Source organism: Mus musculus, chromosome 6 (genome assembly GCF_000001635.26).
Source record: "Mus musculus strain C57BL/6J chromosome 6, GRCm38.p6 C57BL/6J".
Classification (NCBI taxonomy): Eukaryota; Metazoa; Chordata; class Mammalia; order Rodentia; family Muridae; genus Mus; species Mus musculus.
This window is the reverse complement of record NC_000072.6, coordinates 65,439,091-65,467,056: the sequence shown is the minus strand read 5'-3', so window position 1 is coordinate 65,467,056 and position 27,966 is coordinate 65,439,091. Positions and strand designations below refer to the sequence as shown.

The following is a 27,966-nucleotide window of genomic DNA, read 5'->3' as shown; positions in this document are numbered from 1 at the left end:
GAACTCCAAATAGACTAGACCAGAAAAGAAATTCCTCCTGAGACATAATTATCAGAACAACAAATGCACTAAATAAAGATAAATATTAAAAGAATAAGGGAAAAGACTCAAGTAACATATAAAGGCAGGCCTATCAGAATTACACCAGACTTTTCACCAGAGACTATGAAAGCCAGAAGATCCTGGACAGATGTTATACAGACACTAAGAAAACACAAATGCTAGCCCAGGCTACTATACCCAGCCAAACTCTCAATTACCATCGATGGAGAAACCAAAGTATTCCACGACAAAACCAAATTCACACATTATCTTTCCACGAATCCAGCCCTTCAAAGGATAATAACAGAAAAAACAAAAAACAAAAAACAATCCAAGGATAGACACAACGTCCTAGAAAAAGCAAGAAAGTAATTCTTCAACAAAACTAAAAGAAGACAGCCACAAGAACAGAATACCAACTCTAACAACAAAAATAATAGGAAGCAACCATTACTTTTCCTTAATATCTCTTAATATCAACAGATTTAATATCAACAGACTAAATTCCCCAAACGCTGACACCATTGCATACACTAGCAAGATTTTGTTGAAAGGACCCAGATATAGTTGTCTCTTGTGAGGCTATGCTGGGGCCTAGCAAACACAGAAGTAGATGCTCACAGTCAGCTATTGGATGGATCACAGGGCCCCCAAGAGAGGAGCTAGAGAAAGTACCCAAGTAGCTAAAGGGGTCTGCAACCCTATAGGTGGAACAACAATATGAACTAACCAGTACACCCCGGAGCTCTTGTCTCTAGCTGCATATGTATCAGAAGATGACCTAGTCGGCCATCAGTGGAAAGAGAGTCTTGCAAACTTTATATGCCTCAGTACAGGGGAACGCCAGGGCCAAGAAGTGGGATTGTGTAGGGGTATTGGAGTGGGGGGGGAGGGTTTGGAGGACTTATGGGGTAGCATTGGAAATGTAAATGAAGAAAATACCTAATTAATAAATGAAAGTGTAGAAGATAATCAATCAAATACAGAATAACAGCTGTATGAGACTGCATCCTCTGGCCTACCTCTATCTTGGTCTGCACACAACATATACCCAGTTCCCATTCCTCTCTCCTAACCTTCCCTCCAGTCTGGATTCTGATCCCATAATCTGCAGAAAGTCTTCCTGAAAACCAGCACTTCTCAAGTGTTTTAGAAACTGTTTCTTACTGCAGTTTTCATCATCCATGTGGGATTGTCTGTATCTCGCCTGCGCCCTGTTCCAGGTAGTCACTCATATACCTACCACAGTGCCCAGCAAAGAAGGGGAGCCAAACACACATTACTTAAAGTGAGGGCCATCAGATAAAAAAGGTTTAATTAAAGGTTGATATCATCATATTGGGCCATGTGAAGACAGTCAGAAGAGTTACTGCTATTTGCCATTCTTCATGCTTAGTCACCTATTCTTTGAATGTTTCAGTATATGCATGAAATGTCTCTGGTATTTAAAGGTGAAGGAACTGTCCAAAGTCACAGTGAGTCATAGCAAGATACTAATGATTGCCGGAAATGGCATCTCTTGGTCCTGTCAGGCCTGCCACCAGGTATAATCAGCTGTGTCATCTCCAGATGATATCTCCAGACTTTTGTTCTTAGTCATCTGCCTGAAGCTGAGACTGGGACTACTTAGTACTGAAACAAATCATGTGACAGTAATGCCTTTTTGGCTGATCCTCAAATACAAAACTTAGAAGCTGTGTGTATGCATGCAAATGAGTTCTTGTAAAAAAAATAGAGCTATGTACTTTTTCATGCAGGGAAAAATGAACAAAACTCTATGTCTTCCCTGATAGTAACAGCAAAAAGGAATTCACCATGTTGGATGGAGAGTTGGGTGACAGATACACTGTCATTTTCTACTGCTATCTAGTAAACCATACCATTCTTGAAAACAAAAATGGGTGTTTATTCATCTGTTTCCCCAAGGAGACTTCTATTTGATTCGCTGTCAGGATAACTTCAAGGCCAGGACTGAGTCATCTGACATCCGCTATACAATTGCCCAAATGGATGGTTATTTGGCCAGCAAAGCTTTTACATACCCTCTGAATGTGTTAACGTGACTTCCATGTAGACTAGTGGCTATATTTCGGGAGGGGGTGCAAAAAAGTAAAAGTGATGCCATTTTCAAAATTTGTTCCTCCATGACCAATCATGTCTGATTAGGTCAGAGGCCTCCTCCATGGGAGAGAATACATGCCTGGTCAGAGTTTTATAGGTGGGAGGTTGGGGGCCTAGGGAGGAATTTACTAATTCTCATCCTTGCTGTGTCAAAAATAAACACAGAGTATCTTGGGAACCTCCAGGGATTCATGGGGAAAACACATCATTCCTAAAGTGAGTCTTTAAATATTACTTCTGCTCATTGTCATTGGCGATTTCCTGGGTATAAGTTAATGATAGATTATAAACATTAAGAATTTTCATTATTATTGAATCAATTTATTTTTACTTCTGTATCAAATGTTGACAATATCCATGTTTTATAAACATATTTTAAAGTTATAATTATTAGCATACATTTATTATGTTAAGTATATCCACAAATTATCTAATCAGTCATCTATTGGAGAACACTTCAGTTGAGTCCAAGTCTAAACTACTGCTAACGTATCCTTCAATATTTGTGTGCTATCATTCATTTGAGCACAAGTTCTCAATTTTTCTTATATAACTATCCAAGAATGGGGTTGCTCAGTCATAGGAAAATTGCAGATTTAGATTTTTCGTTATATGGGTGGAGTGGGGACATGTGTGTGCCACAGTATGTGTGTGGAGAACAGAGAACAGTTTTGGGGCAGTCAATTCTCTGCCCCTACCATGTAGGCCATGCAGTACAAGCTTGGGTTGTCAGATAAGTGCATTCACCCAGTGAATCATCTCACAGATGCAGCCTGTTTAGTTTTTGCCTTGATTTAATGTATACAGCTAAATACACGTGATAAAATTCACCACTTTGGCCATTTTAGGTGTGTGGTTAAACTGCACCAAGTATACTCTTATTATCCATCACTGCCCATCTCCAGAGTTCAATCACTCTGCAGTACCTCCACCCCTGCAACTGGATTCTGTTTTCAGACCCTGCCTTGTCATATTCTAGGGACCGTGTGTCAGAGGAGTCATACAAGCCTTGTGATGTAGCTAAGCAGTACAGCATTTTCCTGCGTTTGATTCCCAGCATGAAAGAGAAATGGGAATAGAAAATGGGTAGGAGAGAGGGAGGGAGGAAAGGAGGGTAAGATGAAAGAAGGAAGAGAAGGAGGGAGAAGGAGGGAGAAGGAGGGAGAAGAAGGGAAGACGTATTCTATAATGTTTTTTCTTTGAATCCTTTTTTTTCCCAGTATATTTTAAGGTTAATTCATTCACAGCATGGACAGGAGTCCACTGTTCCCTAATTTTGAGCACCACACCACTGCAAGTGTGTATGACATTTGTTCACTTGTCCATTGTTGGGCAGCTATGCTGCTCTCCCTTTTGGTTATTGTGGATATGATAGCATGAGTATGGTGTGTAGCAGTCTGTTGGAGCCACTACTTTCACTTCTTTGTGGCATAAGCTCAGAAATGGGATTTGTTCATCATATGGTTACCGCATGGCAGTTTGACAGTTTGTTCTTTGGAGGAACCACCGGCAATACAAAACTTCCAATTTCTCCATGTCTGATTCAATATTTGCTATTTCCTGAATGATTTTTTTTAAAATGACCACACCAATGAGTACATTTCAAACCTTATTTTGATAGACACAGTCAGGTTGCTTCCCCGAGAGGCTATGAAGCTCTGTGCATCCCAGAACAGTGAACCCATGATGCCTTTCTCAGCATCTTCTTCAGCATCCAGCATCACATCATCACTATTTTATTTAACCATTGAGATGGATGTGTAGAAAAGCTGCTCATTTGCTTTTAAATTGCAAGGTCATGATGACTCAGGACATTAAACATCTTTTCCATCTGTGAGTCCGCATCCTCTTTAATAAAATCTATCTCTGTCTTGTCAACTTCTCAGTTTTCCATTTAAAGATGTGCTTCTGGGAGGGGGGCAGTTCAAAGAACTCTTGTGCTGTGTGTCTGTATTTTTTTAACGTTATATTATTATACATTTAAATTTAGTTCCATAATTCATTTTAAGTTAAATTCTGCACACAGTTTAGTTCAAGGCTTGGTGTTTTGCAAATGGCTTGCCAGCTGTTTCTCTGTCCCTCCTGGCCTTCAATTATCATCTCACCTTTGACAAAATTGCCTGAGCAGTTGTGTGTCCATTTCTAAATTCTTTATGCAATAATGCAAGTGGGTCTCATGTGTTTAGTTGAAAGCCTGGCCCTCTCCAGGCACAAGGTGTTTCTCTAGTAGACTGGGTTTGGATTTAATCAGCTTCTCCCAGGCTTCCAGAAGATAGCCTTTGGATTTGATTCAAAAAGCCTCTCTGTCTTATGAGTTTCGTTAAGTAAATATCTTTCTGTGTGTACATATCTGTTTCTCTCATTAGCACAAAATATAAAATTGGGTTGAATGTTAACCTTCTATCTCATAACTGTGTATTTACTTGATTCTAGGTGTGTACATGTGTATGTGTGAGTGTGTGTTTGAGAGAGAGAGAGAGTATTTTATAGACAAAACATTCATTTATTGTCCTCTTTCTACACTGTTTTTACCCAAACCTCCTTGCACGGCTATCACAATGCTGTGGTGAGAGTGAGGGGACCTGTTTGCAACCTTAGAAAGCTTTCCTTTTTGAGATTTAGTAGTAATGATTTATCATCTCTCTACATTTTTTCCATTTTATTTCATACTCTTGTTTTTATTTGTTTTCTTTTCGTGGTGCTGAGGGTCTGACATAGACCCTTTGCACACCCCAGACAAGAGTCAAGACATCGAAAACAGAATAAAGCTCCACTCCTGCTGAAGCTCTACTAAAGATGATGACTCAGAGGGAAAGTCAAATAACCTTCCAGGTCTCCCTGCCAAACCTACCATGGCCTGTCTCTGCCCGTGGGAAAAATATATATCCTAAAGAATAGACACATTGATCAAGGAATATGGCTTTGAACCATTGTTAGAACGAGAAGATGAAGCACAATCTTGGTCGGGTATCATTGCCCATCTGAGAAGCATAGAGGAGTGCCAGTCACCAACCAAATGACCAGCTGACGACCTTCAAGGTTAGGGGTTTCCCCAGTCAGGGTGATGTGATTAGTAGTAGCATCAAATCATGCAAATAACGGTGTAGTTTATATTGGTATGCTGTGTGAGGTGAGGCTATGGCAGTGTTTTTTCTTCCTAGTAGTTATACCAACTCCTAAAATTATTCTTCTCCTGGAGACAGCTATAGTGTCATGCTTTCTCTGTTAAAAAGGCAGAAGACAGTGTCAGGACCTTGAGTTTCATGGCCGTGTTTCCCACTGTGACAGTAACAGCAGTCTATCATAGTTGTTCTTAGTGGCTTGTGGACTGAGCTCATTTCATCTACTCCTATACCCACTTGCTGGTTTTATTCGAACGTCATTGCTATCAATTCCAGATTATTATTTCAAATAATGTTTCTATTAAATCATGCCTTTCTACCAGTTGAAAAAATTACCTTGTCTGTTCATTCTAATAATAGCTTAGAGTCTATCAAATAAACTTGTAATCCGAAAGAAAACATTTATCTTGTTAGGTGAACGATGCAGTCAATCTTATTTGTTTTGCTGTAGGCTGGTAATATTGCTCATCGGGTTAGGTACTTGTTGTGGAGCCTGTCCCCTGAGTGTGGTCCCTGGTCCCCACACGGTAAAAGGAGAGTTGTCCCCTAATTATCCACATGTGTACCCTATCTCTATCACAAAATCAGTAAGTGAAAAAAGAAAGCTGTTTTCAACACACATGAATTTGCTTTGCCCATTAGAGTGTGAGTCCACACTCATCTCTCTTTTATGCTTTAAAGAGCTCAGAATTTTCTCTCCTGTGATCATGACTTAAAGGCATCATGACTTATAGAAAAAAACAAAGTAAACCTAGCATCAAGCCTGCTCTTATAATCCAGATACAGGTATTATGGTGGTTAGAACATGCTTGGCTCATAGGGAGTGGTACTGTTAAGAGGTGTGGCCTTGTTGGAGGAAGTGTGTCACTTTGAGAGCCTCCTTCTAGCTGCCTGTGAAAGAGTCTGCACCCGGCTTCCTTTGGATGAGATGTAGAACTCCCAGCTCCTCCAGCACCATGCCTGCCTGGACACTACCATGCTTCCTGCCATGACGATAATATACTGAACCTCAGAACCTGTAAGCTACCCCTAATTAAATGCTGTCCTTTTTAAGAGTTGCTTTGGTCATGGTGTCTCTTCCCAGCAATAGAAACCCTGAGACATGCATAATTTGCAAGCGCCACACAAATGGATTTTAATAAATATCGTGATATAAACTCTTGCAGCAACAACATTGCATGATGCTATTAAAGAAGAAACAAATACAGAAAGGATAACTCACCTAAAACTCAAACAAACTTTCAGGTATCTGGCAATCACCCCAGAGAAGAGAAAACAGCAGTGTTCAATTCATTGTGAACTTATTCTGAGTCCCCACCGACGTGGCTCGCTTGGATATCACATTGTAGAGACCAAACTTGAATGTTATTGTTCGTAAGCTTTGCTTTTATGCATTTGTCACCCTTTGAGCATAGTGGCTCTTGTGAACACTCTGAGACATTTTATTAAATGTGTACAAGCTAAATGTTCTTATGCTACTAAAATGAATGGGGAATGATCCGTTTCTGTAGTGCTGATGGAGAGACAAAATATGGGTTTTACCTCCAAGAAATCCCGCAATGTTTCACAATGAAGAGACAGGAAAAAAACTCCTCATGACAGAAAGAAAAGAAAAACCACCATGTTGAAATACACAAAACAGCATGCTTTCTCAGAAGTTTTGCTCCCCGTGGGAAAAGCCATCACTAGAAGTGTATTGCACATAGGGAGTAGGTCACAGATCAGATGTTGTCCCTTTACTTCCCTCTAACTAATGGTCATTTCTCTAAAGAGAGAAAGCACATCTCAGCCCACAGCACAAGCATACTGAGAGGATGACATACAGCCATAAGATCACAGGACTCATACCCATCTCAATACCTCACACATGCAGCTCAAAGGCTGAAGGCTCTGACTCTGTTTTACAAAAGATGTCTAGGGACACCAAAGGCAGCCAGTGACACAAAATAAGGACACAATGGGATTTTTCAATCTAGTACATCTAAAATTGCAGAAGCACCAAGCAGAGCCCAAAAACTCTGGCTAATTTCATATGAAACTGCTCTCAGCCAAGACCATCAACTCACTTGTTATTGCTTCATGCATCAAGTTCGTTTTGAGCTAATGGGTAGAGACATTCTGAAAACCAAGGACAGAGTCTGTACGGGGAAAACACTTATCAGAAGCAGACTGAGAGGTGACACAGGTGCCAGTTCCCTGTCTGGTTCCAGGAAAAAACTGACAGCACTCAGAAAGAATTTAAGTAAAGGTAGTAGAGAGTCAAAAAGCCATGAGAAGATCCAGAAGGGAATCGGCTATTTTGGCAGCATGCCTACCAAAAGTTCTCAAACTGACACTGTACACTAACTGGAGGAAACATCGGATACACATGCAATTATACATTTATGTCAGAAATGCTGAAATTGAGAATAAATCAGACACTATATAAACTTCCCATAATCTATGTCCTGTTAGACTCTTAGCAAATTAGTGAGGGACATGTAAAGCAACGAGAACAGAAATAAACTCAAATTGCATCACTTGTAAGCCTGTCTCTTTAAACAAGGCCTCAGAATTCCTTTCCCTGGGGAAATAAATGGAATCAGGAGCATATGAATGGAGTGAGGCTGCTGGGGCAGGAGAAGGGCGAGTGACAAGATGTCAGTCACGGGTCTGGGAGTCAGGTTTGTAAGCTAGAAGAACATGGGTTTGTATTATGTGGATTTTGCCATTGAAAAAGAGGAACCTTCCAGAAAAAAAATTAAACCAGGATAGTAAGTAAATAGCAGAAGGCAGAAATACCCCAAAACTCTCAAAAGTTTCAGAGCACAGAAATTTAATACCCCATAAACCACCTTCTGACTAAAGATGCTTAGTGCTTCAAGAACACCCCTGTTTATCTCAGCCCTTTTTCGCCTTCTGCTTTATGGTCAACTGCTGTTAGGCTCTTCCTTACTCATGACTCCCATTCCTCTTCATCTCCAACACTCCCCGTGCCATAGCAGCCAACTCTCTGAAGTCCCAGATTAGTTTCTTTAACTTGTCCAGTTCATCTGAATGTTTTTCTCTTTCTCATGACTTAGATTGCAATTTCAGGGCAAGCATATATTTTTTGTTCAATTCCCTGTGTTTTAGCCAAAAGAAATTTTATGCTTCACCTTTTAAATCTCGATTCAATGAAGTGTCTATTTTCTTTTTGAAAAATCATGCTCCCGGTACAAAAGAATTAATGTATCTTAATCAGTGTTTAAATTAAACATGTATATTAAGAAATGATTTACATATTAGCAAAATAAAAAGGAGTGTTACTAGAAGTGCACAAAATCTATTAATTTTTGCCCTTTTCAATAAAATGACATTAATATGGTGAATCTATGTTGATCTTCCCAAATTAAACATCCTTAATAATCCAGTCAATAAATAAGTGAACTAATGGTTAAAGAGATGGTTGTTGAAGGAGTAAATACAGATATCCAGTCAGTGAACATCTGAAGAAGCATTTGACATTCTTAGGCAGCAGACACTTTCACAGGATAGCCACAATTTTAACATTCAATAATGGAGCGGCTTTACCAGCTGGCTTACATGATTTCTGCTATCATATTTGGAATAGAAGAAGTCATATAGATATGGCCAACAAATGAAGGTAACCAAAGACAGTGATTTGGATTTATTTTAATTTTTGGTGTTTTAACAAAACACTGCTTTGTAACAGGATAGCTAGGCACAACAGACACACAGTTCACAGTACGACCTAAACAATCCGTTCCCAAACACATGATCCAGCCTCCCTCTTTTTGATTTGATAATTTTACTGTCATCTTGGCATTTCCCCTCCTCTATTACCACACATTATTTCATCTTCATCTTTTCCATGCATGCTTCGCTGACACACCTGAGGAGTTGAGGTTGTACTGAGGAGTTAGTAGCCTCAGTTGTTTGGTTCCCATGTTTTAATGCTCAAACCACAAAGCAGCCTGGGTGTTCTTGACATTTTTGTTATCAGCTGAAAACAATCAAGACTAGAAACTGGAGGCATCAGAAACATTTAGGCTACAAGGATATATGACTAAGCTTTGAAAGTATTAGATGCTTGATGGGAAAGGGTCATGTGCTCTGATGATGGTGGCCCCTGGATCTGTGACATGTGGGAGTCAGAAGACTAAATGGGTTTGAGGGAAGAAACCTGGGTAGTCATGGAATGGCAAAATTTCATGGTAGAGTTCAGTCCTCGTCAACATGTTACACTTATGTAAGGAAAGCTCTTTCCTACCACTAGAGCTTATCTCTAATACTTATATTTTAACCCTATTTATATTATATATCAACTCTGTCGATACATGAGGTCCCTCAAACTCTTCTCTAGTAAAGAACGCAGATGTGTGTATGAGGAAAAAGTTGGACAGTGTCAAGAATAAACTCAGAGCAGGGACAGAAGAGGCTGGAGATATATATGAACAGGACAATGCTTCCGAATGCAAGACTGCTCTAGACCGCAAAATGCTTTTCTACGTGTGTCTCATTTAGCTTCCTGGTGACTTCATCAAGTAGAGCCGGTATCAACATCAGTTTGCACAGAAATAGATATTTAAAAAGAAAAAAGGGGGTTATGAGAGCACAGAAATGGTCCCTCGGGCTGTAAGAAGCTCCGATCTATGTGTTGCTGAGTTGCACTCATGTTTGGCTGCTCCTCCACTTTTTTGGACTTTCTGACTTTGGTACATGCTTTCTTTGCAAAAGAATGAGGCACAACTTCGGCAGTCACGTGTGATGCTCAACTATTAAATTAATATTCTAGGAAGAAAATGAATTGTTAATGTTTTCATTCAATTTAGCAATATATAGGAAATCATATCACATTGACCACACAGAAGAAAGTTACTAGCTGAGATCATTGAGTTTTATACAAGTTACTGAAAGACATATACACAGGTAAACCAACCATATACATACAATAAAAACACATTTAAATTTTTTTAAACTTCATCTATTAATCACAAGGGTGGTTCAATAATTTTTCAAAATTGCAGCTTACATGTATTTTCAATGGAAAAATACTTTGTCATTATCATTAGTTAAGGATGGTTGTTTTAATTATTATGGCTTCTTGAGACAGGGTCTCTTGTAGCCCAGGTTATCCTCAAACTTATCGTGCAGCTAAGGATGACTTTAAACTCTTGAATCCCCTGTCCCTGCCTTCTGAGTGTTTGTCAACATTTTTAATATGAAAGCTCTCTGGCTTTTTCTCAAAATCATTTTCTTTCGATTACAGTATGACAGATACTCATTCTGAAGACATTGGTACAGTGTTCACGTCTACAGCAGAGCTCTCAGAAATTCGGAACTAAAGAGGACAAGATGCCACTTTTGATCTCCTCTTCTTCTTTTCTGGCTGTTCACACCACTTGATATCGATGTTGCTGCCCCCAAATGCTTCTCCTTTGATCTCTACAGGATTCTCTCTTGCAGCTAACTTTGCCCTCCTGTGCATCACCATAGCTCCTGAACTTCCATGCTTCCGTGCTGAAGAAGGTGTTTCCTTCACAATGCAATAGCAAACGGCAGACACAAAGTTTTTTTTGAAGTTTTCATTCATAAGTGCATAAATAATGGGATTACAGATGGAGTTGAAAAATCCAATTATTTGCACTATAGCAAAAATCATCTTGATTGTGACTTCATCATATTCCTTTTCAAAATTACCTGAAAGAAAGTAATACTTTAGAATGCTTACTGACTTCAACAAGAAATAACTATAAAGTTGTATCATGTGTATGTATAAAGATTTGCAGTTGAGCAAGTGGCTAAATGATGTGAAACATTCTCATGACTAAAAGGAGTCTGGTATCCGGATAAAAGTACCTGTGTAACATGTACTCATTCATCTATGCATTGGCTGGTGCCTGGGATATATATACTTTAGAACTCAAAAAATCTCAACTCGATGATACCAAGTGTAGTGGTTTGAGAAAGTGTCACCACCATAAACCCATGCATTTGAAGGCTTGCCCCATAGGCAGTGGCACTATTAGGAGGTATGGCCTTGTTGGCCCATGTGTGAACTTGTTGGAGGAAGTGTGTCATTGAGGATGTAGGCTTTGAGGCTTTTAGGCCTAGAGTGATACATAGTCTCCTTCTGATGCCTGCAGATTTAGATATAGAACTCTCAGGTCCTCCAGCATCATACCTGCCATGCTTCCCACCATGCTCATAATGGGCTAAACCTCTGAAACTGTAAACCATCCCAATTAAATGTATGCTTTTGTAAGAGTTGTCATAAGCATGGTATCTCATCCCAGCAATAAAACCCAAACTAAGACGCCAAGCTTCACATACCCTGAAAGCTCAGTTGCACTTCAAATGCTCTCCTGCACTCCAGAAACACAATCATATTGAGTCCCTGAGAACACACGAAGAGTAAGTGTTTCTAGGCATCTGACTTGAATCCAAGATACATTAAATTCACTAAGTGTAAGGCAAGGTTCTAAACAGAGAAGACTCTCAAGGTGTCTCCCCATGCCTAACAGCTTAGGGAAAGGAAGGAAAAGATCTGAGAAACTTACAGAGCTTTTCTTTATCTTTCGTAATTATTAATAACTTAGTCCTAGTCAAGCACAGTCACCTACCACATGATGACCTGATACAAAAGCACTGTTCAGTATTTGACATGCGATTATCCAAGTGGACAGCCACCAGAGAGAAATCAATGACTTCTTGTATGTTCTAGTGGGAAAAAAAAAAAGACTACACATGAGATGGGTGAGGGGGAGAGGGAGGGAGACTTACTGTATTCAATCATCATGTGAACGATGTGGAAAGGTGCCCAGCACACAGCAAAGAGAACCACGACTGTCACCATCATGATCACAGCTCGCTTCTTCTTTCTACCGCAACAAACATTGCATTGGTTAACTTTGTGTCAGCAAACATGTCAGAGGAATAGGAAATGCATTACTGCTTGAGCCTACTGCACTAGACCACATGTTTTCATGCACTGGTGGAGTTCCTGAGGCTATGGGAAGATTATCAGTTTTCTCATCCTTACACATCTCTGTAATGTGTTCAGTGCGGGTCTGGGACTCTACTAAAGCATAGACATACAGTATGTCTTTCGTTTTCCCAATAAGCCAGTGGTCAGAGGTAAAAACTGGGAAGGAGAGAAGTTTAATTCACAGTAGGATGACATAAATGATGCTCTCTGGGTTTAAATTTAGGGGTGTCTCTAATTTAGGGACATGCATTTCTTTTTTTTTATTATATATTTTCTTCATTTACATTTCAAATGCTATCCCAAAAGTCCCCTATACCCTCCTCCCACCCTGCTCCCCTACCCACTCACTCCCACTTCTTGGCCCTGGCATTCTCCTGTACTGGGGCATATAAAGTTTGCTAGACGAAGGGGCCTCTCTTCCCAGTGATGGCTGACTAGGCCATCTTCTGCTACATATGCAGCTAGAGACATGAGCTCTGGGGGTACTGATTAGTTTATATTGTTGTTCCACCTATAAGGTTGCAGACCCCTTCAGCTCCTTGGGTACTTTCTCTAGCGCCTCCATTGGGGACCCTGTGTTCCGTCCAATAGATGACTGTGAGCATCCACTTCTATATTTGGCAGGCACTGGCAAAGCCTCACAAGAGACAGTTATATCAGGGTCCTTTCAGCAAAATCTTGCTGGCATATGCAGTAGTGTCTAGGTTTGGTGGCTGATTATGGGATAGATCCCGGGGTGGGGCAGTCTTCGAATGGTCCATCCTTTTGTCTTAGCTCCAAACTTAGGGACATGCATTTCATTTGTTCATTTGTTAGGGACATGCATTGCATGTGTTTACAGCAGTTCATACCTCCTATAGCTAAACATTATTACTTATAAAATATGGTGAGTCTCAAGTATACAACTAAAACTTTATAATACAGTAAACCATAGGTTCAATTTTCTTTGTCCATCAAAAATTAGATTTACATCTGTACAGATCCACATATTTGCTTACTATTTTCAGTTTCCAATATTCAGGCTCATAGTCTGTCATTTCAGCCTGATAACTTTCAGGGGAAGTGTTCTGCCCTGTCTTCAGGCTCTATTGTATATTCAGAGCAAGGTTTTCTTTATACAAACTGGGCACTAGAGGTCACTGCACACTTGAAGAATTAATGAGCTACCATCAACTCACTAATCTAGGTACAGCTTGTTTGTTTTACAGTCATTCAACATAGATTATGTCATGGGAACTCCAAATACATCAGTGAAGTGTACTTGAAATTGATGGTAATAAATGAAATGAGATAGCACTGCCTTTGAGTTAAAATACAAAGCATCAGTTATAACCATTTAGAATAAGTAGCATTCTAGGGTTTCAAAAACTTTCTCAGGCCATCTCAGTATTTTAACATTATCCTCAAGTAAGAGGGACTAGGGACGGGTGTAATCACGTGGCCTTGTACATGGGAGTTCTCTCGGGGTCCTCTGAAGCAAGGCTTTCTGGCAATTTCTGATATTGCCCGCAGTGAAGGAGGAGGACAGGGGGTCTTCACAGCACCCCACAGTATCATGAGTTCAAGTGAGCCCTTGCTGTCAAATTGAGTTATAAATGATGCTAAGGCTAAATTACCCAGGTAGCCCCTTCCAGGACAACTAATAAAACATATTTAAAACACTGGTGAATTTGACAATAAACAGACCTGGCTATTTTGAACATTTCTTTTCCATGAATAGTTCGGAGCACTGAGCCATCCCCGATTCTTTTCTTGATCCAAAGCTCATAACCGATTTTCCCGTAGAGGACAGAGAGCAGCAACAGTGGTAGCAGGAAGAGGGTGACAAGGATGAAGGTGGTGTAGATCTTCTGGTGCACGGGGCTGCTCCACTCTTCCAGGCAGCAGATGTGTTCTTTTTCATATAGGAAGTCATACTTAATCTTTACAGTAAGAACAATTCAGTTACAAACCCCAGGAATCCGCATTCAAAGGGCAGATGCAGCCCAAAATCATTCCACTGAGACATCCTTAAGACCTCCCAGATGCGAGCTGCTGCTGGATTTTCAAATTTGAATCAATTTCTATAGCTATTTTTCTGTAAATTGTAGGTTTTTCCCTGGACCACTAAGGTTTTTGTACTTTGTGATTTTAAATGGAATGCAGGACAGTGTCTGCTACATTCATGTTTAACCTTTCTCAGTTTTTATTTCCCCTGGTCACAGTTTTATTTTCAGTTTGCTGAGAAGGCATACATGGGAACATATTGTGCATCATATGCTAGCCAGTTGAATATTAATTCAGCTGATACATTTGCTTCCTTAATTTCTGATGAAATGACCTTGGCAAGCCTCTGCTTTAGAGTAAGAGGAACCTAGCTGTGTGTACCACCATTTCAGGTCAGAATCACCAGATTGTCTTTACAATGGAAAGGCAGCTCGTAGCTTTTAAATAATGAGGTGAATGACATGTTGGATTCAGCCTATTGCCAATATTTCAATTGTATTTGTTTAATATATTGCTTTTCTGAGTCTTCCACTGGACTCATCTTTCAAGTTCTAAATTTACTGTTCACAACAATGATAGATAGCACCAAATGCTAATGGTTCCTTTTGGAGGCAAAGTAAGCATTTAAAATATATGCCAATTCTTATCTCTGAGATAGGAATGAAGAGGAGAAAACATATTGAATATCAGTCACTGTGGAGCTCCAAATAATAGATTTCTGCCTATCATCCCAACAAATTTAATCACTAGTCTTCAGCATCGAGTTGAAAGTTAAGATGATTTGAGTTGGTTTTGTTCATAACTACAACTAGGAATCGTAACACTTAATGACCAATGAGCTTAATGAAAACAGATGTGAAAATGAAAATATTTCTGACTCAATGAGAGTAGAGCCCTCATTGCAAAGGGCCATTGACCATAGTGCCCATGCCCCATCCTAGGGTCAGTGACCATCGTGACCACGCATGAACACATCCTAGAGTTAGTGACATAGTGGGCAAGCACGAACACTCCTAAATAGTGAGTCTCCACATGAATTCATACAGTACACAAACAAAGGCTCCCCAAACACATCTTAAGATGGATTCATGGCAACCAGTTTCATATTCTCTTTGTCATTTTTTTTATGGCCATAGGGATAAAACTCAGGGCCTTGCATACATGCAAGCCAAATGCACTTCCAGAGAGTTGCTGCAACTGACCCTGATTTTGTTATTTCTAAGCAAATGTTTCTGTAATCTTCCACTGTTTACAACTGTGGCTGGGCTTGAGCTCCATCTATATTCCCACTTCTACCACCACCTACTCCGACTCAGACATATCATATCCCTTATCCAAGCTAAGACTTGCTGCTGAGGACAATTTGAATGACTCATGTTCTGATCCAGGTATCATACATTCACTGAGAAAGCCTTCTAATGTTTCCCTCTCCTGAGTAAACTTCTATTCAAAGCAGTCCAGAATTAGGGAGTCATGGCATTTTGATGAGGTCTGGAGTGTTGTAAATTCATATTTTTATTCACTGAGGGGAAAATTAAGCATGATTTTAGTTGAATCCTCTCATTTACCTCCCTGAAGACTGTGAGTCAACTCACTGCTGAGAGAGCCCAGGGAAACCAGAGTAAGAGAGCATCATCGAGAATGGCTGGCTTTGATGCTGCCTGTCATCTGGAACAGGCTTTGTCTCCCACACTCAATTCCATTCTCTCTAATAGAGTTTCAGAATGAGCACGGAGTTCTGGGATGCACATTAATATGTCTATTTCAAAACTGAAAATCTGACTATTTCCTGACAAGAAGCAAATCGGATCTTACTGGTGTTTAGCAATGAGCATGGCTCTGCCTATTAGATCAGGCAGACACGTTTTCTACAAATTAAATGATTTATATGTGTAGAATATATGATAAAAATTTTATTAAAGTGATAAATCTGTTTGATTTATGTGGGCAGGAAATGAGGTCTAGGATTGAAAATCAGATTTTTTTTTCATTTATAAAACATGCTACTGGTGTAGGGGGTCTACCAGCAGAAGGAGCCAGCCACAGTGGCTGTTGAGATGAGTAACAGGCTAGAGAATGGAGGCCCATTCAGAACCTCAAAGACGTTATCAGGAATTCCAGATTTGGAAAGAGTCAGCCCTGGGCCATACCCATGTCAGCACCAAGACATGTTCTCAGTCCTCTCTCCTCTCTGTATTGCTCTCTGAGAGTGGCACCTAAGTGTGGGGAGGAGATGATAGACCCAGGAACCCATAAGCATTTCAAGCTAGGACAAAGACAAGATTTTACATTATTCCAATTTTAGTATGTGTGCTGCCAGAGTGGTCACAAGTTTTAGCTTGATCCTTACTATGGTCTTATGTGACCATGGCACTGACCTGGACATCTTGTAGCAGAGCAGATACTCTTCTTGTGACTGACAGAAGTCACAAGAATTTAATCATCTATATGACTTGAGGAGTTTCAGGGCCTGCTGAAAGTTTCATACGTATTTCATTATTAAGTTCTCGGGTGACATTTTCAAAGCTGGCAACAGAGTAAAGCCACTTTCTGCTCTCACACAGGCCAGCTCACTCAATATATCAGTAACACACATACACACACACACACACAGAGAGAGAGAGAGAGAGAGAGAGAGAGAGAGAGAGAGAGAGAGAGAGAGAGAGACAGAGAGAGAGAGACAGAGAGAGAGAGAGACAGAGAGAAAGAGAGACACAGAGAGACAGAGAGAGACAGAGAGAGAGACTACCTTTTATTCATTCTTGTGTTTTTGGTATTGGGGGTGCACTTGCTGAACAAGCACTCTAACACTGGGATAGCACCCTCATCCTGGGGCCCCTTTCTTCAGTGTCTTTCACCTCAGATCTCATTTGGGATCCCCATTAAGGGATGTAGCATGCTCTGGGAAGTTTCACATTTGTCTATCTCCATTTAACAAGGTACAAAAGAACAAAGGCACACATGGCTTTATAAATTACATTCCAGTTATTTTAAGACAAATAACCTTTTTCAAAACCTTCTGCAAGAATTCAATTTTGTCTAGGTTCTCTGTGTTGAAATATAATGAAGACATTGGCATATATTTCAAATTAGCTTACATTGTACCTCTAATTAAAAGCATTATCTTACAGAGGTATTTTTACCTTCTCAATTAAAAAATGCACAAAATGCTACTTCAGTGTCACTAAACACATTTTCATCTCCAAGGTTTATTTTCCTGCACGTGGACTTTGAACTGCACGAATCGAGCAATGTGTAATGACTTTTCCCCTGGCTTGCTATTTTCCTGACATATCCTTAGAACAACATATTACTGATAAATCCAAATTAATTCAAGTTTCTGCTTCTTCATTCTTCTCTGAATTGTATGTGGTTTTACCACTCAGTGTTCAGTCTCAAGTATATTTTGCGTTAATTTTGAAAAGTGGACAGGGTAGGAACCTGCAGGTGATTGCAGGATCCCTTGATGAAACTTTGCTCTTTCTGTTGCAGGGTGTGGTATCCTTGCTCAAATCAACTGATTAAAAACATTGATTTCTAGTGTCTCAATTCAGTTCCATTGGTCCTTGTTTGAGCTGCTTTTCTCTCTGTGACAAATAAATATCGGACACGAACCATTTTGGGAAGGAACAATTTGGGATCACGATTTCATGGTGGAGAAGGTAAGGCTGTCAGGGGGTAGTTCAGGGATGTGGGAGCAGGAACTCACAGTGGCTGATTACACTCATCAAAGACAGGAAGCAGAGAGTTAGTTGTGGAACAGGGTGGCCATATAATCTATAAGTCAGGCCTACACTTCCTTCATCTTGGTAAGGTGCCACAACCACCCCCATTTTGCACCACCAGCTGGCCGCAGAATGTTTAAAGCATGGGTCTATTTGTGCACAGGTCACACTTAAACATTAATGTGCCTATCACCATACCAACACTGCACAACGATAACCCAGACTTTTTGCAGTAAGCCTTGATATAGAAGCTGCACTGTATTTGTGCTTGGCAAAACTGTTTTGTTGTTTTTTCTTTTTTCTTTTTTTATGCGTTTGTGTGTCACACCGCACTGTTTATTTGTGCACTGTTGTGCTGGTTCAGAGGTGGACTCTCCATTGCTCAGTGCAGCAGCTCTGGGTACCGATTCACTTCATCAGTCCTTTGAGATCGTTTTGTTTGAGTCTCTAATGACTGGATGGATAGTTTTCAGAACATCTATTTCCCCTGCAGTATGAAGCCTTACATGTTGCTCAGGAGGGCATATGAACCTTCTCTCTGAGGTGATGGGGGGAGGGGCGCTTCATGGCTGGACTGTTTCTTCAGTGCTCTGCATAAAACTGCTTCACTGTCTAACATCAGCTTCACACAGCTAAAACCAGACTGGTGGTTGACATTACTCTTGTGTCTGCTTAGCATGTGTGTGTGTGTGTGTGTGTGTGTGTGTGTGTGTGTGTGTGTGTGAGAGAGAGAGAGAGAGAGAGAGAGAGAGAGAGAGAGAGAGAGAGAGAGAGAGAGAGAGAGAGAGAGAGAAACACTCTTGTTTGTGGTCTGTATAACTGGCTTCTTATAATGAGTCAGGACTGTTACTAGTAAGCTACCCTCTAATTGTTTACTTCTAAATTTTATTTGTTTTACCTGTTTTGAAAGTATCATTCTCTTTAAAGTTTCCCACAGGCCCCTTCCACCAGAATCACTTTCCCTGACTGAAGGTCACAGCAATCTGGTTTTGGGGCCTGAATCTTATGTGGTCAAAAAGAAAGTTAGATTTGAATTTTGGATTTAAAATTAATAAAAACATAAATAAATTATGTTCCAGGCTGTATGACAGATATTCTACTCACTTTGAAGACAAATGACTGTGGTACACTACAAGCCATGCTAACATACACCCCAGTAGATAGGCTGAGCTGTCCAAAACCACCATCCTTGCCTGTTCCTTTACTATAAATTCCTATTCATTTAAAGAGAATCTCACAAAAGATGTAAGAATAGAAGAAAGATGGAGAAACCCAAGAATTGTACATGTTTCTAATTTATATTTCAGTTGCCAAAGGCTAGGACAACAAAATCAGCTAACAAAGAGACAATCTCTTACAATTTTAAGTGACTTAGAAAGTCAAAACAGTAATTGAACTGTCATATCTAACAAGACTAGGATATTCTAGAAAGAATGCATTAAGCTAAGAAAATGGTGAAGGTTATTTGGAATTTAGTTTTTTTGTAAATTTAACATTAAATATTAGCAATGCAATATCCAGTAGATTTAAATAGCAGAGAAGAAAATTTTAAAACATTTTTTTTATTTCAGTGAAATGGATGAGGTCGTATAAATTCACCACAATGTTCTCAGAGGAAGAAAAATGAAAAGGGGGAGGAATGAGAAAATATTTCAAGCCTGAGTTTACCTCAAGTCGCTGCACATGCCACATGGGTGATCCTATGATGATGGCCACCAGCCACACCACACCTGCAAAGAATATGTCAGTTATAAAATGTAGCACAGCATGCCTAAATCTCTAATCATCAAGATGCCCGGTCTCCAGTGTCCCCATCTTCTCTGTCATGGAGTAGAACACTTACCTCTGGTCTTCTTAAAAGTGTGTGTGCAGGTGTATGTGTGTGTGCTCTCCCGTGTGTGAGAGAATCCTAGAGCACGTCAGGTCTCCTGGATGTAGCACTTTCCACATTATGGCATGCAGAACTGCAAGCACATCGTATGTTTATCTTCTTATGTCAGGGTTGGGTAACCAAATCCAGGTTCTCATGCCCTTACCCACGGAGCAATCTCTCCAGCCCCCACATTTTTTAACTGTTAAATTTTCATTTATATGACTGTGTTGTCTAGAAGGTAAGAATCCAAAATCGAATGCACATCCTGACCAGGTCTTCATTCTCTCCTCTCACCACTGCATGTCTTCCCACCTAGACCCCTACTGGAGAAGGATATATATGGTTCACTTCCCTTCCTGGATCCCAGAATGCCACGCACTGAAACACTTCATATTTATATCTTGGATGGGCCACTCTGTCATCAACGTCCATCTGTGGACTTGTTTCCAAGATTACTCAGAGGTGACTGGAAGGTTGCTGTCATTTCCTAGTGAACTACTTCATCAATGATTCTGGGCCTAACCACATCACGACACATGTCTTGTCAGTCTTCCTTAAAGTCAAGGAGGGCAAGGACAATCCACTTACATTTTTGTTCCTCCAAATGAGAATCTAAGGAAAAGTCTCAGCCCTTACCAACAGTTGATCCATGTTTGTTGGACCAATGAATAACTTCTTAAATTTTTAAATTTATTTATGTGTATGGGTATTTTGTCTGCATGCATAAATGGACACTGGGTACACGCCTAATGTCCAGGGAGTCTAAGAAAGAGTGTTAGATTTCCTGGGACTGGCATTAAAGTCAGTTATGAGTCACCATGTGAATGCTGGGAATCAAACCCCACTCCTCAAAAGAATGTCCAGTGCTCTTAACCACTGAGCCATTTCTCCAGTGCTGAAATGAAAAACTTTTAGTTATTTTTACAGACCATCTTCTTTCATTTATTCTTCAAGTATAACATGCATGTATCATTTTAAAAGATTTATTTTTATTATTTTTATCTATGTGTAGTGTGTGTGTGTATGTGTGTGTGTGTGTGTGTGTGTGTGTGTGTGTGTGTGAATGACACATGTGTGCAGATACCTCTGGAGGCCATAAGAAAGTATCAAATTCCTTGGTGCTAGAGTTATGGGCAGTTGTTAGCCATCTGACCTAGAACTGGAAACAGAAGTCAGGTCCTCTCAAAAGGCAGTATGCTCTTTTAACTGATGAGCAATCTCTTTAGCATCCAAAACATGTATCTTACATTAATCTTAAAGTTAACATTAAAGAAAGTGGGTTTCATTATGACGCTTACATTATTTAGGCCTAGTTGTACATCAAGTCCACTTCCCAACTGCTCTCCCCAATATTCTATTCCCACTCCAGCCAATTCCTTCCTACATCCAACATTAGCGTATCACACCTCAATAGCAAGACCCATTCTGTTTTCATAAGGGATGTTGACTTAGAGTCCTTCAGGTATACAGAATACACTGGGGGAACATGGTATTCTACTTCCTTGAAAGAGCTCCAGACTGATTTCCCTAGAGGATACAATTTCACACCTCACAGCAGTGATGTGTTCTTCATGTTTTATCTCATATGTAGAAACTTAAAAGCTAGAAAAATGTGTTTGTGAGAGAGACAGATTCAGAAACACACACATGCAGAAAGAGAGGAGAGGAGAGGAGAGGAGGGGAGGGGAGGGGAGGGGAAGGGAGGGGAGGGTAAGGGAGGGGGAGGGGAGGGAGAGGGGAGAAGGGGGGAGAGAGAAGAGAAGAGAAGAGAAGAGAAGAGAAAAGAAAAGAAAAGAAAAGAAAAGAAAAGAAAAGAAAAGAAAAGAAAAGAAAAGAAAAGAAGAAAAGAAAAGGGGAGAGGAGAGGAGGGGAGGGGAGGGGAGGGGAGGGGAGAGGAGAGGCTGGAAATGTAGGTATAAAAGGAAAAACAGATATAACATAATCATTCAATTTTACATTCATTTTCATGGAAATACCATAACTTAATTTTTCATGACTTGAAAAATTCCTCCTACATATTCTTTATCCTAGGCTACTCCCACTGCCTACTTATTGTGAATGAAAGCAATAATTACGGATGCACGCTTGTGGGGTGTTGATTTGGAGCCCTTTGGATATATATAGTATAGCTGAGTATCATAGCTAGTGCACATGAAAGCTCTACATACATGATGGCTGTCTTTTCTCGAGAAAGCTCCGTATTGATTTTCCTACTGGCTGTAGTTGCACATCCCACAGCAGTGATGTGTTCCTTTACCCACATCATCACTGTTTGCTGCATTTTTTTTCCTTTATGATGACCACTCTGGGTGTGGTACAGTGGAATCTCGGGGAATTTAAATTTTCATTTTCTCCACGGCTAAGGGTGAATATCTTTTCAAGTATTTATTAGCTATTTGTGTTGCCTTTTCTGGGAACTATTTATTGCGTTCTTTAGCCCATTAATGTTTGGATAACTTTTCTAGTGTTTAAATACTGCAGTTCTTTATATGTTCTAGATATTAGTCCCATCTGATGAGTACTTGGTACAGACTTTTTCCATCCTGTAGGCTACTATGCTGTAAGTATGCCTTTACTATGTTTTCCGTCAGCAAGTTCTAAGTTCCTGGATCTACTCTTACTTATTTAATCCATTTTTTCATTGATTTTGGATCAATGGATTTTCAGGGTAAAATATACATATATATACTCTTGAACATATAGAAAGCACTTTTCCGAACACCATTTCCTCTCACACAGGTGGCTGGGGGCAAGGAGATGATTCAGCTTGTGAAGGTGCTTGCTGTTGAGTCTCATGACTTCAGTTTTAGCCCCAGAACCCACAGGATGGAAGAAGAGAACTGATTTCTGCAAATGATTCTCTGATCGCCACACATTGCTCTTCTCCCTCTCTCTCTCTCTCTCTCTCTCTCTCTCTCTCTCTCTCTCTCTCTCTCTCTCTCTCTCTCACACACACACATACACACACACACAGTGTGATAAAATAAATAAATATAATAAAATTTTAATTAAGTACTTGTAGCAGTGTGAGTTAGATCTGGGTCTTCTGTGCCATTGGTCTCCATGCCTGGTTTTCTGCCTGCACTGGGCTGCTTTTCAATCATATCTCTGTAATGTAATTCGATGTCACTTATTGTGATACCCACAGCATTGCTTGTTTTAGTCTGTGTCTTTTGTGAGTGAGAACTTTAACATTGCTTTTCCTAGTTCTCTGAAAAATGTCATTGGGATTTTGATGGAAATTGTATTGAGTGTGTGGACCGAGTTTGATAATATAAGCACTGTCACAATATTAACTCTGTGAGCCTAGGGACCTTTCTCATGTCCAGTCTCTCCTCAGTTTCTTCCTTATGCATTCCCAAGCCTTCATTCTTTAACTTCTCTGGTTAAGTTTATTCTATGATGCATTTTTGAAGCTAGTGTGTGAATGGAGCATTTCCCTCCTTTTTTTTCTTGCAAAATCTGTTATTTGTGGAAAGAGAAGCTACTGTGTTTTGTCATCATTTTACTCAGAAAGCTCAAAATAAATTTCTCTTGGGCACTATTATATGGCACCATTTACTTACTTAGAAAATGGGTATTAATAAAACAAACACAAATAAGAAAACAGCATTCTTTACAAGCTCCTTGTCCTTTGTGAGTCTGTTGAGAGAAATTACTTTAAATATGTGCCATTGGCAAAGAAAACAGATTAACTACTAAAGGCCATTTCACTCTATGAATCTTAACAGAATAAGAGGAGGGTAAATTTTTATTTGTCCATTATTTTCTGGTTTTGTATCATCTAGAAAACAGGATATTACTTATAGCTTCAAGGAACTGAGACTCAAACTATGATTGGGGCTTACTAGAAAGACACACAAATTGACATTACCCATAGAATATCGCCATGATTCAATGATCCAAGTCAGTTCAAAAGGCTTTTAAGTCTTTCTGTGTGTCTCTGTCTCCACATCAATAAACTCTTTACTACTCTGGTTGCATAGCATTATCTTATTCCCAATCATTTTCCCAATGTATCGAATTCTGAAGGGATTGAGTCTAATTGAATGAAGCTCATTGTCTCTACGCGGCCCATGACCTTCCAGATACAGAATCCTTTGGGTGAGAAGAACATTACTGATAGGGGATGCTGCCCTCAGCATAAGCCTGTAATCTAGGCAGTTTCAGGCAGAAGGCACATAATCTGTGACTGACAGAGTCAGTGGTGTTAAAGCAACAGATGTCGGGAAGAGTGCACACCAGCCCCATGGAGAGATGAGTTACCTGGATTTCAGGCATTGCTGCTTTCTCTGAATTATTTTAGTTGGAACAGCTTTAACTGCCTGCTACCATCTGCCCTTTTACGACACTGAGATTCACCCTATTTCTCTTCCTTTTTAATAGCCTTCCTTCTCCTTACTTTAAACTCCTTCCACACCTATACTTTGGTGTGGCATATTGGAAAGTTGTTAATTATTAGAAACCCAGAGATGTCTGCATTATTTTTAAAGAAGTTATGACATAAATTTCACAGTAACTAATGAATTTTTTTTCCTACCGATTTGTCTGCTCACTTCCAACGGCTTAAAAATAAAAATTGCATGTGGGGGACTTTTGGGATAGCATTGGAAATGTAAATGAAATAAATACCCAATAAAAAAAGAACATTAAAAAATAAAAATTAATTTGGGTTGCAAGACGTCAAGAGTGTTTTCTAGAATTCTACATTCTGCTACTGGGTACATTCCAGTAATTAAAATAACTGTGCTTATTCCTGCCACGTGAATATTAGTAAAGTTTCTCTCGTTCACTGTGGTGTTAGCTGCTCATCATACTTCTGAGTCTTTAGCAATGACAGATGCAAACAGTGATTCTGATCGAGTTTTCACAATCAATGAGCAGTTAACTCTCCCATTCCACTGTGCTAGGCATTAGGACACTCACTTAAAGCTCTTGTTTGTCACTACACACTCCTCAGGGACAGTTATAGTAAACTGAACATGTATGGTCTTCAGGAATTAAACTATAAAAAGGAAGGCATTGGTCTTTGTCAGGCAACTCTAGGGCTCTACTTGCCTTCCAAGAACCCCGTGACCTTCTGTAAGAGATATTGAATACCTGGCATTTCTCAGGAAAGCAGTTTAGTTTTGTTATTTCTTTAAAAAGCACATCTCTTTCTCACTGGCAAAATCTACTTGTCCTTGTAAGCTTAAAGCCTACCTCAAAGTAGCAGCCTCATGGTCTAATGAATGTTACTGTGGCAATGCCCCTGATGTATTATCATTAGTTAGGTGAAAGAAAGGCTTACAAGATAACGTTTTTAAACTCAAGAATACTCAAAATGACACATTTTCAGGATTGAGACAGAAAGGAGAGAACCAGTGGGGTATACTCAAAAGGAAAGACTGGACCCCTCCAATCACATCCTAATACACACCATGAGAAGCTACTTCCAGAAGTTCCTAGATAGGGTTTGTTCTCTAATGGCATTAGCATAGAGCTGGTCTTACTGGGTGTTACACTTTGAATTTGAAATGGACATTAAAGATTCCTATGTTAAAGGCTTGGTTGTCAGCTGATGGGATTCAAAAGTGAGGACTCTAACTTCAAAGGCAGATTAATCCATTGATAAAATTGAGGTGAGTTGTCTATTGGGAGGTGGGTTTGGATGGAAGGCATAGGTCACCAGACATCATTATCCCTACACCACTGCTTTCTATCCTCTTGTCTGACATGAGGTAAGGACCCTGCTCTGCCTCACCACACAAGGGCCCAGAACCAACAAAGCCAAGAGACCATAGACTGAAATAATCAGCAAAGATGAATCTGTTTTTGTTTAAGTTCCTCAACTCAGGTGCTTTGTGACCGTGACACGAAATTATCAACATACCTAGCATTGTGAAAGCTCTTTGATTGGTGTACTGCCGCTTCATTTTAAAAGGATGGACAAGTCCCTGGTGCCTTTCCACAGCAATGCAGGTCATAGTAAGGATTTCTGTCACAATGGCAGTGCACTGGACAAATGGGACCATTTTGCAAATGAAGGCACCTATACCAAAAAGAAAAAAAAGAATCACATATGTAAAACAATGATATTCAGATCACCTCTCTTTTTTTTCATTTTCTTTTTTTTTTTCTTTTTCCAATTTTTTTCCATTTTTTATTAGGTATTTAGCTCATTTACATTTCCAATGCTATACCAAAAGTCCCCCATACCCACCCACCCCCACTCCCCTACCCACCCACTCTGCCTTTTTGGCCCTGGCGTTACCCTGTACTGGGGCTATAAAGTTTGCGTGTCCAATGGGCCTCTCTTTCCAGTGATGGCAGACTAGGCCATCTTTTGATACATATGCAGCTAGAGTCAAGAGCTCCGGGATACTGGTTAGTTCATTATGTTGTTCCGCCTATAGGGTTGCAGATCCCTTTAGCTCCTTGGCTACTTTCTCTAGCTCCTCCATTGGGAGCCCTGTGATCCATCCAATAGCTGACTGTGAGCATCCACTTCTGTGTTTGCTAGGCCCCGGCATAGTCTCACAAGAGACAGCTACATCTGGGTCCTTTCAATAAAATCTTGCTAGTGTATGCAATGGTGTCAGCGTTTGGATGCTGATTATGGGGTGGATCCCTGGATATGGCAGTCTCTACATGAACCATCCTTTCATCTCAGCTCCAAACTTTGTCTCTGTAACTCCTTCCCAGGGTGTTTTGTTCCCACTTCTAAGGAGGGGCATAGTGTCCACACTTCAGTCTTCATTTTTCTTGAGTTTCATGTGTTTAGGAAATTGTATCTTATATCTTGGGTATCCTAGGTTTTGGGCTAATATCCACTTATCAGTGAGTACATATTGTGTGAGTTCCTTTGTGAATGTGTTACCTCACTCAGGATGATGCCCTCCAGGTCCATCCATTTGGCTAGGAATTTCATAAATTCATTCTTTTTAATAGCTGAGTAGTACTCCATTGTGTAGATGTACCACATTTTCTGTATCCATTCCTCTGTTGAGGAGCATCTGGGTTCTTTCCAGCTTCTGGCTATTATAAATAAGGCTGCTATGAACATAGTGGAGCATGTGTCCTTCTTACCAGTTGGGGCAAGCCATTGCTGTTCAATTTTTTATTAGGCATTTTCTTCATTTATATTTCAAATGCTATCCCAAAAGTCCCCTAATACCCTCCCCCCACCCTGCTCCCCTACCCACTCACTCCCATTTCTTGGCTGTGTCGTTCCCCTGTACTGGGGCATATAAAGTTTGCAAGACCAAGGGGCCTCTCTTCCCAATGATGGCCGAGTAGGACATCTTCTGCTACATATGCAGCTAGAGACACAAGCTCTGGGGGTACTGCTTAGTTCATATTGTTGTTCCACCTATAGGGTTGCAGACCCCTTCAGCTCCTTGGGTACTTTCTCTAGCTCCTCCAATGGGGGCTTTGTGTTCCATCCAGTAGCTGACTGTGAGCATCCACTTCTGTATTTGACAGGCACTGGCATAGCCTCACAAGAGACAGCTATATCAGGGTCCTTTCAGCAAAATCTTGTTGGCGTATGCAATAGCATCTGCATTTTGTGGCTGATTATGGGATGGATCCCCAGGTGGGGCAGTCTCTGCATGGTCCATCCTTTCATCTCAGCTCCAAACTTTGTCTCTGTAACTCCCTCCATGGGTGTTTTGTTCCCAATTCTAAGAAGGGGCGAAGTGTCCATCCACACTTTGGACTTCGTTCTTCTTGAGATTCATGTGTTTTGCAAATTATATCTTGGGTATTCTAAGTTTATGGGCTAATATCCACTTATCAGTGAGTAAATATCAGATGAGTTCTTTTGTGAAGGTGGACTCCAGAAAATCAAATAACCCCATTAAAAAATGGGGTACAAAAACTAAACAAAGAATTCTCAACTGAGGAGTATCGAATGGCTGAGAAGCACCTGAAAAGAATGTTCAGCATCCTGAATCATCAGGGAAATGCAAATCAAAACAACCCTGAGATGCCACCTCACACCAGTCAGAATGGCTAAGATCAAATATTCAGGTGACAGCAGATGCTGGCGAGGATGTGGAGAAAGAGGAACACGTCTCTATTGTTGGTGGGATTGCAAGCTTGTACAACCACTCTGGAAACCAGTTTGATGGCTCCTCAGAAAAT

At 40.2% G+C, this 27,966-nt stretch overlaps 1 protein-coding gene across 1 annotated transcript in view; it reads right to left on the bottom strand.

The window, feature by feature from the left end:
- Positions 1-8,906: 8,906 nt before the first annotated feature.
- The window catches only part of Qrfprl (pyroglutamylated RFamide peptide receptor like), a 76,857-nt gene continuing 57,797 nt past the window's right edge, over positions 8,907-27,966 (bottom strand). The window contains exons 2-6 of the mRNA NM_175524.4: positions 25,712-25,870; positions 19,635-19,696; positions 13,942-14,177; positions 12,051-12,148; positions 8,907-10,967 (exon numbers count right to left, since the gene is read on the bottom strand). Coding sequence (NP_780733.2) covers positions 10,609-10,967; positions 12,051-12,148; positions 13,942-14,177; positions 19,635-19,696; positions 25,712-25,870 — 914 coding nt within the window. The 3' untranslated portion in view covers positions 8,907-10,608. The remainder of the gene's footprint in view (positions 10,968-12,050; positions 12,149-13,941; positions 14,178-19,634; positions 19,697-25,711; positions 25,871-27,966) is intronic.